Source organism: Hoplias malabaricus, unplaced genomic scaffold (assembly GCF_029633855.1).
Source record: "Hoplias malabaricus isolate fHopMal1 unplaced genomic scaffold, fHopMal1.hap1 scaffold_75, whole genome shotgun sequence".
NCBI lineage: Eukaryota > Metazoa > Chordata > Actinopteri > Characiformes > Erythrinidae > Hoplias > Hoplias malabaricus.
In genome coordinates this window covers 94,952-110,069 of record NW_027101049.1, presented here as the reverse complement: position 1 = coordinate 110,069, position 15,118 = coordinate 94,952, and the positions used below count along the sequence as shown (strand labels likewise).

Genomic DNA, 15,118 nt, shown 5'->3' with positions numbered 1-15,118 from the left:
TTTAAAAAAGAAATAAAAACAACAACAAAAGAAGCTGCTTCTCCTGTGAATCCGTGTCAAACTCGAAGACGAACCCACTGCTCAGTTCCAGTGGAGGCTCCAGGATGCCGTCCGTTCAGCCGCCGTCTTTGGTACGTTCCTCGATACCAAATCACAGATGGTTACAGTCGCTGTCCGCAATCTCCACAGCGGTCAAACCCTTCTTTAATTAACACAGACTTTAACAGAAACCTGCTCTGTTCCGAGTCACTGGAGCGTTCCTACTGGTCCGTTTAACAACCAGCCCACGGTGTCCCTCAGATCGTTACGCTGACCGTTTCTCCTGCCTGTAATACCCCCCTCCTCCACAGGGGGCGCTGTAACCAAACGCTTTTTTTTAATGTATATTGTACACACTGTGGCCAAACTCCAGGGACCAATAGAAATGATTCACCTGGAACAGAGCAGGTTTCCGGAAACGTCTATGGAAGTGTACACCGCTTCACTCAGGTTCCTCTCGGACGGTGGCGGTCTCTTCCTGCGTCAGTAACGCGGCTGTTTGATTTGTCGACACACGATATTTAACACAAAAAAAAGGACACGTATTGGTCAAGCAACCGGTCAGGAACCGCCGTGTGTGTGGCTGCTTTACGTTGTGTTTTTTCTCCTTTTTCACATTCAGTGCGGTCAGAGAAGAGTCGTCGTGTTCACACACGCTGAAAAGCAGCTCGCTCACCCTCTCTCTCTGTTCATAAAACTCTGTCTCACACACACACACACACACACACACACTGAGCCAGTAATCCTCGACTGTCCAAGTCCATGTACTTTAAGAGCATCAATAAAGAGTTAGTGATTTAAAAAAAGAATGTGTTTCTAAGGATCTCAGTCCACATTTAAACACACACTGGACTCCAACAGAGACTTCACAGAGACCCCAAGGGCAAAAGGGTCGATAAAAGGGGTATTTCCCGGTTCTGAAGAGGCATTTGAACGCAAAAGTCTTTGCACAAGGCGTATTAAATAACGTTCATGTTAAAGAACGTCCTCCACCGCGGACACTGGGCGGGACGTCTGTGTATTAACTCTTTACCTCCACAGACTGGAGTCATGTCCAGTTTAAAGGCAACATTATCTGACAAATGAGGGACCGGCGGCTCCCACAAGATGGAGCTGTTTTCTCTGGATGCTACGACAACGTGCTTATGTTAATTTTGAGTTTGTGTTATCGTCATTGGCTGAGCATCTAGCTTGGGTACCTTTCACTACTACAAATATATACTCTCAGATATCAGTCCAACTACCAACGTGTGGAGCGTGGGAGGAAACCGGAGCACCCCGAGGAAACCCACACAGACACAGGGAGAACACACCACACTCCTCACAGACAGTCACCCGGAGGAAACCCACGCAGACACAGGGAGACCACACCACACTCCTCACAGACAGTCACCCGGAGGAAACCCACGCAGACACAGAGAGAACACACCACACTCCTCACAGACAGTCACCCGGAGGAAACCCAAGCAGACACAGAGAGAACACACCACACTCCTCACAGACAGTCACCCGGAGGAAACCCAAGCAGACACAGGGAGAACACACCACACTCCTCACAGACAGTCACCCGGAGGAAACCCAAGCAGACACAGGGAGAACACACCACACTCCTCACAGACAGTCACCCGGAGGAAACCCACACAGACACTGAGAGAACACACCACACTCCTCACAGACAGTCACCCGGAGGAAACCCACGCAGACACAGGGAGAACACACCACACTCCTCACAGACAGTCACCCGGAGGAAACCCACGCAGACACAGGGAGAACACACCACACTCCTCACAGACAGTCACCCGGAGGAAACCCACGCAGACACAGAGAGAACACACCACACTCCTCACAGACAGTCACCCGGAGGAAACCCACGCAGACACAGAGAGAACACACCACACTCCTCACAGACAGTCACCCGGAGGAAACCCAAGCAGACACAGGGAGAACACACCACACTCCTCACAGACAGTCACCCGGAGGAAACCCACGCAGACACAGAGAGAACACACCACACTCCTCACAGACAGTCACCCGGAGGAAACCCATGCAGACACAGGGAGAACACACCACACTCCTCACAGACAGTCACCCGGAGGAAACCCACGCAGACACAGAGAGAACACACCACACTCCTCACAGACAGTCACCCGGAGGAAACCCACGCAGACACAGAGAGAACACACCACACTCCTCACAGACAGTCACCCGGAGGAAACCCAAGCAGACACAGGGAGAACACAGGAGTTATTGCTTTGCTGTCAGCTGTTTTCAAATCTAGATGTTTTCTTTTTACACGAACAAACATCTAAATTTAATCTGTATCTAATCAATAATTAAATCTGTTGTTTATTGTTGTTCGTTGCTCCAATCATAACATATTTTAACGTGGAGAATCTACATAAAGTTGTGTGTAAATACTGAGGTGGGTCGATTCGATCTGTGTTTTTTTTTTTTTTTAACTTTTTTTACTTATAAACCACTCATGACTCACTTTTACAGCACTGTCCTGAAATCAAGGGGGAGGTAGAGGGAGTGGGTGTGGTTTCCTACCCTCCTCCAAAAGTTACAGAGTGCAGTTTCTGCAGTGCTGAGCCTGGAGTAGCAAAGACAGAGCCTATATTCTCCCTGTTAGAGCTCAGCGGGGCATCACAATGATTTTGAAGCTGTAATTTCAAGGTAAAAACACTACCTAGCGTTACTTTAAATCGCATTAAAGCCCTGTAGGTCAAAGTGAAGACTCTGCCCGTGATTTCCTTGTGTCTCTCAAAAAGAAAAATAATCAGGGACTGAAATCCAATGCCAATGTCAAGCTAATCAATGTCTATTGCTTTTCATGTACTGTTAGCCACGTTAGCATTTTTAAACGCGGTCACAGAGAGAGAACCGAGAGTAACGGGCTGAATGTGCGACCGGTCTGGACTCGAACTACACAAACAAAAACAATAAAACCTCAGCACTGTACAATGCCTTCAGCTACCTACACAATCAGTTTCCATACACTTCAAAAGATCATAAAATCTTATAAAACACATATATTAATGACTTATTTTCTCATTTCTTAACTGCAGCACTGTGAGTCCCTAAGTAAACAACAACAACAACAACGGAACCCTAATGCTCTTCGATAACGTTTTAGACTCGAGAAGTGCGTCAAAGTTGGGTGTTAGTTTAGTTCTGAAAATAAGGCTAGTATTGAGCTCGGAGTAAAGGCGAGATTAGCCAACGGTCTTCAGTATCTCACACGCACACACACCCAGTCTATACTTGGCATTAACATTCATCGTGTGGTTCTTTTCAGACAAGTCAGCAACACATCGGACCATGTAACACTGTAAAGAGGGGACGCCAGAGACATCCGTGAGCCTTGTGATGAGAAATTATGAGCTACATCCAAGTGGGAAGGAGTAGCCCACTCTAGGGGGCGCTGGTGAGCTCCTCACTGTCCATTTATCAGCTCCCACAAGATGGACATTAATAGTTAAACAGATAAACGAGGCCTAAAAAGTGTGCAGAAGTCAAGAGACGACCCTTTGTTTTAATCTATGCTTCTGCATTTAGGGCCGGACGATACGGGCAAGATTTATATCACAATATATTTCTCAATTTATGGTCGATACAATATCATTCAGAGGGTGAGAAGCTGAGGACCGGACACTAGGGGGAGACCTAGCGCCATCCTCCCTACATACTGCACTTCACAGATTATAAACTAACACCACTGCACACAGACAGGGCAGGGAAGGTGCACTTTAAGTGTATGTTATCTACACTGTGCACTACGTAGGGTGGAGGAAGGTATTTAACATTCAGCCCTAGTGTTGTGGTGGTGTAACTGCACTTGCGCACACTCAGATCAGCCTTTAAAGGTAAAATGAGGACACTGTAATGTTGGCCCCCGTTGTTGACGCTTCTTGTCATGGTTCATAACAAGAAATTAAAGGAACAATAGGTGAGATTTGGTATTTTACCCCTGGGCTCCAGCTGCAGATTGTAATTCTCTTTTACAGCACTGTCCTGAAATCAAGAGGGAGAGGGGAGGGAGCGTGACGTGGTTTCCTACCCTCCTCCAAAAATGACATAGTGCAGTTTCTGTCGTGCTGAGCCCAGAGTAGCAAAGACAAAGGCTCTGTTCTCCCTATAAAAGCTCAGTGGAGCATCACAATGATTTTGAAGCTGTAATTTCACTGTAAAAAACAACCTACTGTTGCTTTAAACTAACAAATGGTGATCTCAGACTGTCACACGTAGACATTAGCATTAGGCTGCTATTGGTCAGTGCTTGTGAGGGACTTGCTGCTTTCCTGGGCTGCTTTTCACTTCTAAAATAAAATGCTTTCGCGTCGTGAGAAGGGTCTTCGGAGTCTTCGGGGTCTTGGGGGAGGGGGGGGGGGGGGTCTGTACCTTGGTAAAAAGCTCCATGGCTGGAACAAGTCTGAGATTCATTCATCTGCTGAAGATAAAGATTTATAGCTGAGTTTCACATTCAACTTGGTTCCTCTTGTTCCTCATCAGAACTAAGACGACTTTTCGCGATGATTCAAGACGACAATCATTTCTCTCTCTCTCTCTCTCACACACACACACACACCTTGATGACCCTCTGTTAACCTGTGCCGTAGTTGCATAGAGGGCAAATTCAAGGTTTCATAAACACACCCACACACACACTCACGCAAACTCATGCAAGGATGCAAGGACCGTTGCCGTGGTTACGCCTCTCTCGACCGGTTCGCGAGCACGTGAGGTAGAAGATGCTGTGTCCAGGCTTCTCTCTCAGAATGAGGTGAAAAGGGTCAGAAGGGTTTTCGAGGCGAGGGAGTGGTCACTCTGTGGGTCTTTTCTTCTGGGGGCGAGGACGAGGGTCCTTCGTGGCTGCCCTCCTCCTGCTGAGGGTCCTGAGAAGAGGAGGGAGACAGCGCCCCCTTGTGGGGACACTGGGCCACCATGTGCATCACACTCTGACAGTAGTGGCATTTCTTTGGCTGAGGTGGCAGGCCACACTCTTTAGCGTGGTGGTCCAGGCCTCCACAGTTGTAACACCTGCAGAGAGAGAGAGAGAGGGAGAGAGCCAGAGGGGGGGGGGGGGGGAGAGCCAGAGGGGGGGAGAGAGAGAGAGAGAGAGACAGAGGGGGGGAGAGAGAGAGAGAGAGAGAGAGAGAGACAGAGAGTGACCAGTATTGAGTGTGTACAGGGCATGCTTCATTTACTCGGCTCCTATCGAGGACAAGCTCTTGTTGAAGCCCCTGTGGAGCGTTTGGTTAAACATGGAGTGAGTGAGTGAGTTATACACAGCTCCATGATGGGCTTCACATCTTAAAACTGTAAATTCTTGTCCACATTCACTCACCACAATGCTGTCATTGCTCTGTTCATCCAGCAGGGGGCAGCACAACACAACACATTACAAGCATTTCTTCCCCACAGCATCTAGGAGTGTATTCCTATGATCTTCAGTGACTGCGTTTTTAAAAGTGGTCCATCGGCTTTGAGTTCATAATAAACAGTGAGAATATGTTAAAAAATAAATTAATAAGTGACCATAAATATACGGACACCAACCTCACACACACACACACACTGCACATGAGCCCAGAGCGGTGGGTGGGGGGTGGTCAGGGTCAGTTTTGATCATCCACATTCTATTAAAGAGGACACAGTGTGTGTCGCCCGTCCTCTAGTCCTTCATCAGTGACACAGGACGCTGTCGGCTGGATGTTTTTGGTCGGTGGACTGTTCTCAGTCCAGACACTGAGGGGTTTAAAAACTCCAGCAGCACTGCTGTGTCTGATCCACTCTACACCAGCACAACACACACTAACACACCACCACCACGTCAGTGTCACTGCAGCGCTGAGAATGATCCACCACCACATCACACCTGCTCTGTGGGGGTCCTGAGCGCTGAGGAACAGGGGGTAACAAAGTATGCAGAGCCACAGATGGACTACAGAGTGTAAGTGTAGAAGTACAGAGTGCTCTCGCTCTGATCCTGATCTGTGCGAAGCGAGTGAAACCGGTGTGAATCGAGAGGCGATTGTTACTAAGGAGCCTGTGGTTGCCACGGCGCTCAGTGGTGGGTGGGCTGAGACCACATTAAACAGCTCTAAATATAGACAAACACATCTCACCATAAATACATCAGCCTGCGAGGACCCGTCCAAACACATACGAACGTCTCGTACACGTCTCTGCGGCGTGGGCAGTGAGATGAAGCTACCACACACCTGCTCCAACCACACGTGCGCTCATTTTCAAAGTCTGAATAAATTCGGATCATGTCATTTACGATACTGAGGGCAAAAAAATACATATAAAAAAACGACCCAGAACGCCCGCTTTCAGCACCTGTTCCTTTAAATGATAACGAGCCGCTCGCTGTTCACCCCGACCCCGAGCGCACAGCAGTGAGGAGCGAGGAGCAGAAGCTCTGGTTTTTAGCCGTTTTCACTCTGTTCTCTTTCTTCTCCGTTTTCACTCAATGCTCTTATTTCTCCGCGCTCGTTGTGTCTGTTTCACTGAGTTTAACCTCGTCTTTGCGCTCTCACATAAACACGGGTCCAGCACTGTGATTGGACAGACTCAGACGAGGGGGCGGGGCCATTCTAAAGTCTCTGCACTTGATGTCAGAAGCGGAGCAGAATCAGAACGACTCGTTTTATCCTGTGTTTCTGACTCAGGCAGAGCACAGAGAACTGACTGGGAGGTGTTGTTTCACAGTGTGTGGGTTGGTGGCCTCCAAATATCCAAACATTTATGTGATTAAGCAGTCAACAAGGGGTTTTTTTTCAACATTTGTTGCCTTAAAGGACAATAATGAAAACTAAAGAGAAGAACAGCTGGTCTGTGTGCTGTAGTGGGTGGTTGATTCCTGCAGGGGGCAGTGCAGGATAAATGCAGCGCCTGATCAGGCTTCAGGCACATACTGACCATTAATGACTGATCTGGAATCTGCATTCTTAATATGAAAGTGTCTATATCAGTGGTGTGTGTGTGTTTCAGAGACAGTGTGAAAAGCATTCAACACCCACTCTGTGCTTATTTCTGGGAGTTACTGGGAGTTTTCCAGCAGAACTTTATCACAGCAGACACCAAACAATGCTGGAGTTTTTTAACCCCTCAGTGTCTGGACTGAGAACAGTCCACCGACCAAAAACATCCAGCCGACAGCGTCCTGTGTCACTGATGAAGGACTAGAGGACGGGCGACACACACTGTGCAGCGACAGATGAGCTACTGTCTCTGACTCTACATCTACAAGGTGGACCAACGAGGGAGGAGTGTCTCACAGAGTGGACAGAGAGTGGACACAGGGTTTAAAAACTCCAGCAGCACTGCTGTGTCTGATCCACTCTACACCAGCACAACACACACTAACACACCACCACCACGTCAGTGTCACTGCAGCGCTGAGGATGATCCACCACCACATCACACCTGCTCTGTGGGGGTCCTGAGCGCTGAGGAACAGGGGGGATGGGGCGGTAACAAAGTATGCAGAGCCACAGATGGACTACACCGTCCTGTGTGTTCAGTGGAGCTGGGGAACTCCGTCCATGGCAACGTAAGATCTTTCTAATCATTTATAAAAATGTCAGCCTTCCTTTTTCATAAATTCTGTTGGCTTTTAATTCTGATAAATTATTGAGTTAAAGGTCAGCACTCCTCCAGAACACACACACACACACACACACACACTTATATATACACCGACACACACACACTTAATAACTTTAATGCAACAGCCTGAAAGCCTTATTCAATTGATAATCATTCTGCGACGTCTCCATGGCGACGGACCCCAGGCGATCGACCAAATCAAATCAATGGACAGACGTCTACGGCGAGAGCTCGGATTAAACACACAACAGCCCCGCGAAGCCCAATCAGCAGTGATCTACCTCTACACACACTTCCAGAGAAACCCCTAACGTCTGAAATTACACCGACGTTCAGAATCCAAACCCACGCACTTCCTGCCGAGCTCATCTCTAACGACCTACACGTCTCAAAACCGGTTCCCCAAGTAAAATAAAAGTCTCCTGGCAATAAATATAACTCCTCCGTTACTGTTTTAACGTTAAACAGCGTCATACAATAGAAACTAAAACACTGAGGCTGTTATTCGATCGTCTGATTAGTTTTATTTGACTTTACGCTGAGAATAAAAGCAGCTTTAAGCCAATTCCGTGGTCCTCTCTGTGTCTACAGCGTGAACGCTCTTACACTGAAGTGTCTCAGTAAAAAGATCTGACCTTCACACAATGTACAGCTTTACACAGGAGCGCAGCACTCAGCAGAACTACATTTCCCATGATGCCAAGCTGAGGACCTCGACAGTTGGGAAACAGCAACAAACTAATACGCATTTTATGTTTTTACTTTCAAATGGTTGAAATACCAAGTGTCACTGATGTGAAGAATAACAGCAGCAGTCACTCAATGTGAGTAAAGAAGGGAATGTGAATTTGTGACTGAGTGAATGAGTGAGTGAGTGAGTGAGTGCGTGAGTAAGTATTGGAGTGAGTGAGTGAATGAGTAAGTATGAGAGAGTGAGTGAGTGAGTGAGTATGGGAGTGAGTGAGTGAGTAAGTATAGGAGTGAGTGAATGAGTGAGTATGAGACTGAGTGAGTGAATGAGTGAGTAAGAGTGAGTGAGTATGAGAGTGAGTGAGTGAGTGAATGAGTGCGTGAGTAAGTATGGGAGTGAGTATGAGATTGAGTGAGTGAGTGAGTATGAGAGTGAGTGAGTGAATGAGTGAGTGAGTATGAGAGGGAGTGAATGTGTGTGTGAGTAAGTATGAGTGAATGAGTGAGTATGAGAGTGAGTGAATGAGTGACAGTATGAGAGTGAGTGAATGAGTGCGTGAGTAAGTATGGGAGTGAGTGAGTATGAGAGCGAGTGAGTGAGTGAGTGAGTGAGTGAGTGCGTGAGTAAGTATGGGAGTGAGTGAGTATGAGAGCGAGTGAGTGAGTGAGTGAGTGCGTGAGTAAGTATAGGAGTGAGTGAGTATGAGAGTGAGTGAGTGAATGAGTGCGTGAGTAAGTATGGGAGTGAGTGAGTAAGTATTGGAGTGAGTGAGTGAATGAGTAAGTATGAGAGAGTGAGTGAGTGAGTGAGTATGGGAGTGAGTGAGTGAGTAAGTATAGGAGTGAGTGAATGAGTGAGTATGAGACTGAGTGAGTGAATGAGTGAGTAAGAGTGAGTGAGTATGAGAGTGAGTGAGTGAGTGAATGAGTGCGTGAGTAAGTATGGGAGTGAGTATGAGATTGAGTGAGTGAGTGAGTGAGTATGAGAGTGAGTGAGTGAATGAGTGAGTGAGTATGAGAGGGAGTGAATGTGTGTGTGAGTAAGTATGAGTGAATGAGTGAGTATGAGAGTGAGTGAATGAGTGACAGTATGAGAGTGAGTGAATGAGTGCGTGAGTAAGTATGGGAGTGAGTGAGTATGAGAGCGAGTGAGTGAGTGAGTGAGTGAGTGCGTGAGTAAGTATGGGAGTGAGTGAGTATGAGAGCGAGTGAGTGAGTGAATGAGTGCGTGAGTAAGTATGGGAGTGAGTGAGTATGAGAGTGAGTGAGTGAGTAAGTATGGGAGTGAGTGAGTGAATGAGTGCGTGAGTAAGTATAGGAGTGAGTGAGTATGAGAGTGAGTGAGTGAATGAGTGCATGAGTAAGTATGGGAGTGAGTGAGTATGAGAGTGAGTGAGTGAGTAAGTATGGGAGTGAGTGAGTGAATGAGTGCGTGAGTAAGTATAGGAGTGAGTGAGTATGAGAGTGAGTGAGTGAGTGAATGAGTGCGTGAGTAAGTATGGGAGTGAGTGAGTGAGTGAGTGAGTAAGTATGGGAGTGCATGAATGAGTGAGTGCGAGTGAGAGTGAGTGAATGAAGAGAACAGAGTGAGAGCAGATGAGAGAACAGAGCGAGGGCAGAGAAGAGAACAGAACAGAGCGAGAGCAGAGTGAGAGCAGAACAAGAGCAGAGCAGAGAACAGAGCGAAAGCAGAGAACAGAACAGAGACGAGAACAGAGCGAGAGCAGAACAAGAGAACAGAGCGAGAGCAGAACAAGAGAACAGAGCGAGAGCAGAGAGAACAGAGCGAGAGCAGAGCAGAGAAGAAAAAGAGAGAGCAGAGATCAGAGCAGAGAAGAGAAGAGAGCGAGAGCAGAGCAGAGACGAGAAGAGAGCAGAGCGAGAACAGAGCAGAGAACAGAAGAGAGCAAGAGCAGAGAAGAGAACAGAGCGAGAGCAGAGCAGAGAACAGAGCGAGAGCAGAGACGAGAACAGAGCGAGAGCAGAGAACAGAGAAGAGAACAGAGCGAGAGCAGAGCAGAGAACAGAGCAGAGAACAGAAGAGAGCAAGAGCAGAGCAGAGAACAGAGCAGAGAACAGAAGAGAGCAAGAGCAGAGAAGAGAACAGAGCGAGAGCAGAGCAGAGAACAGAGCGAGAGCAGAGACGAGAGCAGAGAACAGAGCGAGAGCAGAGCAGAGAACAGAGCAGAGAACAGAGCGAGAGCAGAGACGAGAACAGAGCGAGAGCAGAGAACAGAACAGAGACGAGAACAGAGCGAGAGCAGAGAACAGAGCGAGAGCAGAGAACAGAGCGAGAGCAAAGACGAGAACAGAGAACAGAACAGAGACGAGAGCAGAGAAGAGAACAGAGCGAGAGCAGAGCAGAGAACAGAACAGAGACGAGAACAGAGCGAGAGCAGAGAACAGAACAGAGAAGAGAACAGAGCGAGCGACTAAAACACAGCAGATGTTTATGCTTCTGTAAACACAGAGGACAACACTGAGGTCAAACAAACTACTGAGAAATAAATAAACACAGAAATGTGGAAACACTTAAATAAATAAATCTATACAGAAATACTCCAAAATTAAAGGAGCACTAGGTAAGATTGTTTTTTTCATTCAGCACTGTACTGATATCAATGGGGAGGAGGAGGGAGGGGGTGTGGTTTCCTACCCAGCTACAAACGTGCAGTTACATAGTGCAGTTTCTGCAGTGTCCGCAGTAGATGAGACACTGCAGGTCCGTGAAGCTGTAATTTTACAGTAAAAATATTATAGCGTTCCTTTAATTGTATGAAAATACACACACACACACACACAGACACACACACACACACGCATATATGTAGACCTACATTTCCCTCCCTGTGGTTTGAGTTTAGGACGTAACTGTGTCAGTCCCTGTATTGAAGGAAGTAATAAACTTTATAAACAGTGTATAATAGACATTTCAATTGTGTTATAAATGTGTTATAGATGTTTGAGTGACCTGTGAAATATTGGTGGGAGTTGATGATGTATTTGTTGGTGAGTGAAGCTAAAGCAGCTTGAAGTAAACTGTTCAGTCTCCAGGGGGAGACACGGGGGGAACTACATTTCCCACGATGCCAAGCGAGTGCACTCACCGGTCTCCCTTTGGTTTGCGTTTTAAGGGCGGGGCTTTTCCTTTGGGGCGACGGTCGCTGCCGGAGCAGGGTCCTCCGCCGGGGCCTGTGACCCTGAGACTCTCCAAACCTTTACTGGACCTTTTAAAGGAGAACTCCACCTGCTCCCCCTCACGCAGACTCCTGAAGCCCTCCATCACCAGCTTACTCTGTAACACACACACACACACGTCACACACTGGAGCATGCCAACATTTCCAATGCCAAGTGTGGGCTACAGGGGAATAAAGCCCCCGGCTTTGAGCTTTATCCAGTTCCTCTGGGGGTGAGGTGAAGAGCCAGAACTAATCCTCAAACACCCACACCGGCGTAGCTGCCATCAGACCCTCACAGCAATGTTCCACTAGCTTTCTCAGAGGAGGAAAACCCGTCCTTGTTTGTCTTCACCTCAAAGGACCAGGCGTCCACAGACTTTAGACACCGTGTGTGTGTGTAAAGATTCAGAGACAAATTTAACCCTTTCATCAGGAAAATAAGCCACTACCTTAGCTCCGTAAAATCACACCACGTCAGAGAACGAGAGAGAGACAAAATGAAAAAATAAAGAAAAAACAAAGAATAAATGATAGAAAGAAAAAACAGAATGAAAGAAATAGAAGGAAAGAAAAAATGAAAAAGAGCGAGAGAGAAAGAGAAAATTCAGGTCGTTTTGAAGAGAAAACAGGAGAGAAGCAAATTACAGGCTGAAGCTGGGTGACGTTGTCATGGAAACAGCAACAGGTCTCCATCAGAAACCACATCAGACCTGGACCCACATCTGTACACATCAGGTTCAACATCTGTATCTGTGTCAACATCAGGAGAAATGAAAAAAAAAGTAGGAAAGAAAGAAAGAAACAGGGATAGGGGAAGAGTGAGAGGAAAAGTAAAAACGGAGCAAGTGTGAGAAAAGAAAAAATAGAGGAGAGAGAGAGAGGTAGACAGAAAGAGATAGTGGTGTAGAATGAAAGAGAGAGAGAGAGAGGTGTAGATAGAGAAAGAAAGAGCAAGAGAGAGAAAGAGCAAGAAAGAGAGAGAAAGAAAGAGAGTGAAAGTCAGAGACAGAGCGAGAGAGAGAAAGAGAAAGACAGAGAGAGCGACAGACACAAAGAGAGCAAGAGAAAAAGAGAGAGCGAGATAGAGAGAAAGAAAGACAGAGAGAGCGAGAGAGAGAGACGGAGAGAAAGAAAGAGAGAGTGAGAGACAGACAGAGCGAGAAAGAGAGAGAGAGCGAGATAGAGATAAAGAAAGAGACAGAGAGAGAGAGAGAGAGAGAAAGAGAAAGAGAAAGAGAGAGAAAGAGAGCGAGAAAGAGAGAGAGCGAGACAGAGATAAAGAAAGAGACAGAGAGAGAGAGAGAGAAAGAAAGAGACAGAGAGAGAAAGAGACAGAGAGAGAGAGACACAGAGAGAGAGAGAAACAGAGAGAGAGAGATAAAGAGACACAGAGAGAGCGAGAGAGAGAAAGAGAGAGAGAGAGAGCGAGACAGAGAAAGAAAGAGAAAGAGACACAGAGAGAGAGAAAGAGAGAGACAGAGAGAGAAAGAGAAGCAGAGAGAGAGAGCGAGCGAGAGAGAGAGACAGAGAGAGCGAGAGAGAAAGAGAGAGAGACAGAGCGAGAGAGAAAGAGAGAGAGAGGGAGAGACAGAGAGAGAGAGGGAGCTAAACTTGTTAAAGGCACTTCCCTCCCGTTATAAGATCAGTTTAGTGCTTCGTATAAAGTGTCTGTGCTCTTTAACCCTCTCAGTGTTTCATTTAAAACCAGCTCCGAGGCAGAAATTACAGCTACATCTCGAGCTTTTCTTGAATGACTTCCTCTCACTGATTTATAAACAACGTCATAAACCACAGAGTCACAGCGTCACAGAGTCATTCACAACAAAACAAACAGGACACGTGTGAAAACCCCAGCGCTTTAAAACAGAATCCTTTAAACATTTCTACACAAAGGAACTGAGGAGGGATCAACTTCAAAATTACAGACAGAAAATATGTCCTCGAAAATAAAACTAATGACAAACCTTTATTTAAAACAAACAGATTTTAAACCACTTTTACTTTAAAGGATAAACACACACACACACACACACACACACAGACACACACAGAAACAACACACAGATACAACACACACACGAACAACACACACACACACACACGAACAACACACACACACGAACAACACACACACACACACGAACAACACACAGACACACACACACACAAACAACACACAGACACACACGAACAACACACAGACACACACACACACGAACAACACACAGACACACGAACAACACACAGACACACGAACAACACACAGACACACACACACACGAACAACACACAGACACGGAGACAGACACTTTTTTCTAAGAAAGTAATAATTATGTAAACAGCTTGTAATATATTTTATATTAATGTTAATAACTGCTTCGTTTGTGCGGAGTGTGAACTACAGAAGTGTGTGGTTTGGGACACAGCCACAGGTCACTAACGGCACACCATCAAACTTCAATCTGTTCGTTTCCACACAGTTTCACGCAGTAAACGCCAAGGGAATTATGATGATGTCATTTTATTATTGTGTTACACACGGTCTATTTTTCTCTCTGTGATCCGTTCCTCCGTTTTTAAACGGACAGATTCGTTCGGGAGTGTGTTCACGCTGCGAGCCCTGACTCGGTTAAAGGGGTCTTTATTAGACCCAGGACCAGGCTGCGGCTCCCTCTCCATCACTGCAGCTTTTCAGAGAGGGTTTTACTCCGAGGCAGAGCTCCGTTTGTTCTTACGTCTTTTCACTGCAGCTTCTTTTAAATAGAACACAGGATTAATCTGTCTCTCATTAAATTAATCGTTTAAGACTCATTCTACACCACCCTTTATTTTACAACACACCGCCGTTTGTATTTAAATTATTTTAAATTATTCACTTACTACATTTGTAATTTATTCATATATTTATTAGAGAAAATGGAGATATGTAACCTTTGTTTTACACACACACACACACACACACGGTATGTACTCTGAATCACTCCACACACACTCCTTATATGGGCAGAGAGGGCTCTGGCTGGTCATGTGACCTCCGCTGCTTTTCCTTTTTTCCCCCACTGTGTTTGAAGAGAGAAAGTGAGAGAGGGGGAGACGATGTCTGATTGGAGCGCGAGAGGGAAATGAGACGGAGATAAATGAGAAAGTAGGAGAAAAGAAAAACAAACGAAAATGTAATGTTTATGAAAAAAAAATAGAAAAAACACTGAGAATAAAGAGAAAAAAAAAAGAGCTCAGGAAAAAGGACAGAGAAACAAATGAAGCTGGAGGATGGAGCGGAGGAAGGGAAAAGAGTAAAAGAACCAAAAACGAAAAGATGACTCGGTTAAACTCCGACGATTCTGAACCAGATGAAAAAAAAAAAAAAAGGAAACGGCCATAAACAATGTAATGAGAGAGAGAGAGAGAGAGAGAGAGAGAGAGAGAGAGAGAGAGAGAGAATAGAAGAGCCACCAAGAGATAAAGGGAAAATAACAATGAAAAAGAAAGGGAGACAGACACAGAGCGATGAAGAGAGAAACATAAACAGAGGGAGCAAGAACGAGAGCAAAAGAGACAGTGAGACAGAGAGAGAGAGAGAGAGAGAGAGCG

General features: G+C 46.2%; 1 protein-coding gene across 2 annotated transcripts in view; it reads right to left on the bottom strand.

Annotated features, from left to right (window-relative positions):
* Positions 1 to 2,188: 2,188 nt before the first annotated feature.
* lin28b (lin-28 homolog B (C. elegans)) overlaps positions 2,189 to 15,118 on the bottom strand; it is a 29,376-nt gene continuing 16,446 nt past the window's right edge. For both annotated transcript variants that reach the window (XM_066659158.1, XM_066659157.1), the window contains exons 3-4: positions 11,454 to 11,641; positions 2,189 to 5,079 (exon numbers count right to left, since the gene is read on the bottom strand). In XM_066659158.1, coding sequence (XP_066515255.1) covers positions 4,833 to 5,079; positions 11,454 to 11,641 — 435 coding nt within the window. In that variant the 3' untranslated portion in view covers positions 2,189 to 4,832. The remainder of the gene's footprint in view (positions 5,080 to 11,453; positions 11,642 to 15,118) is intronic.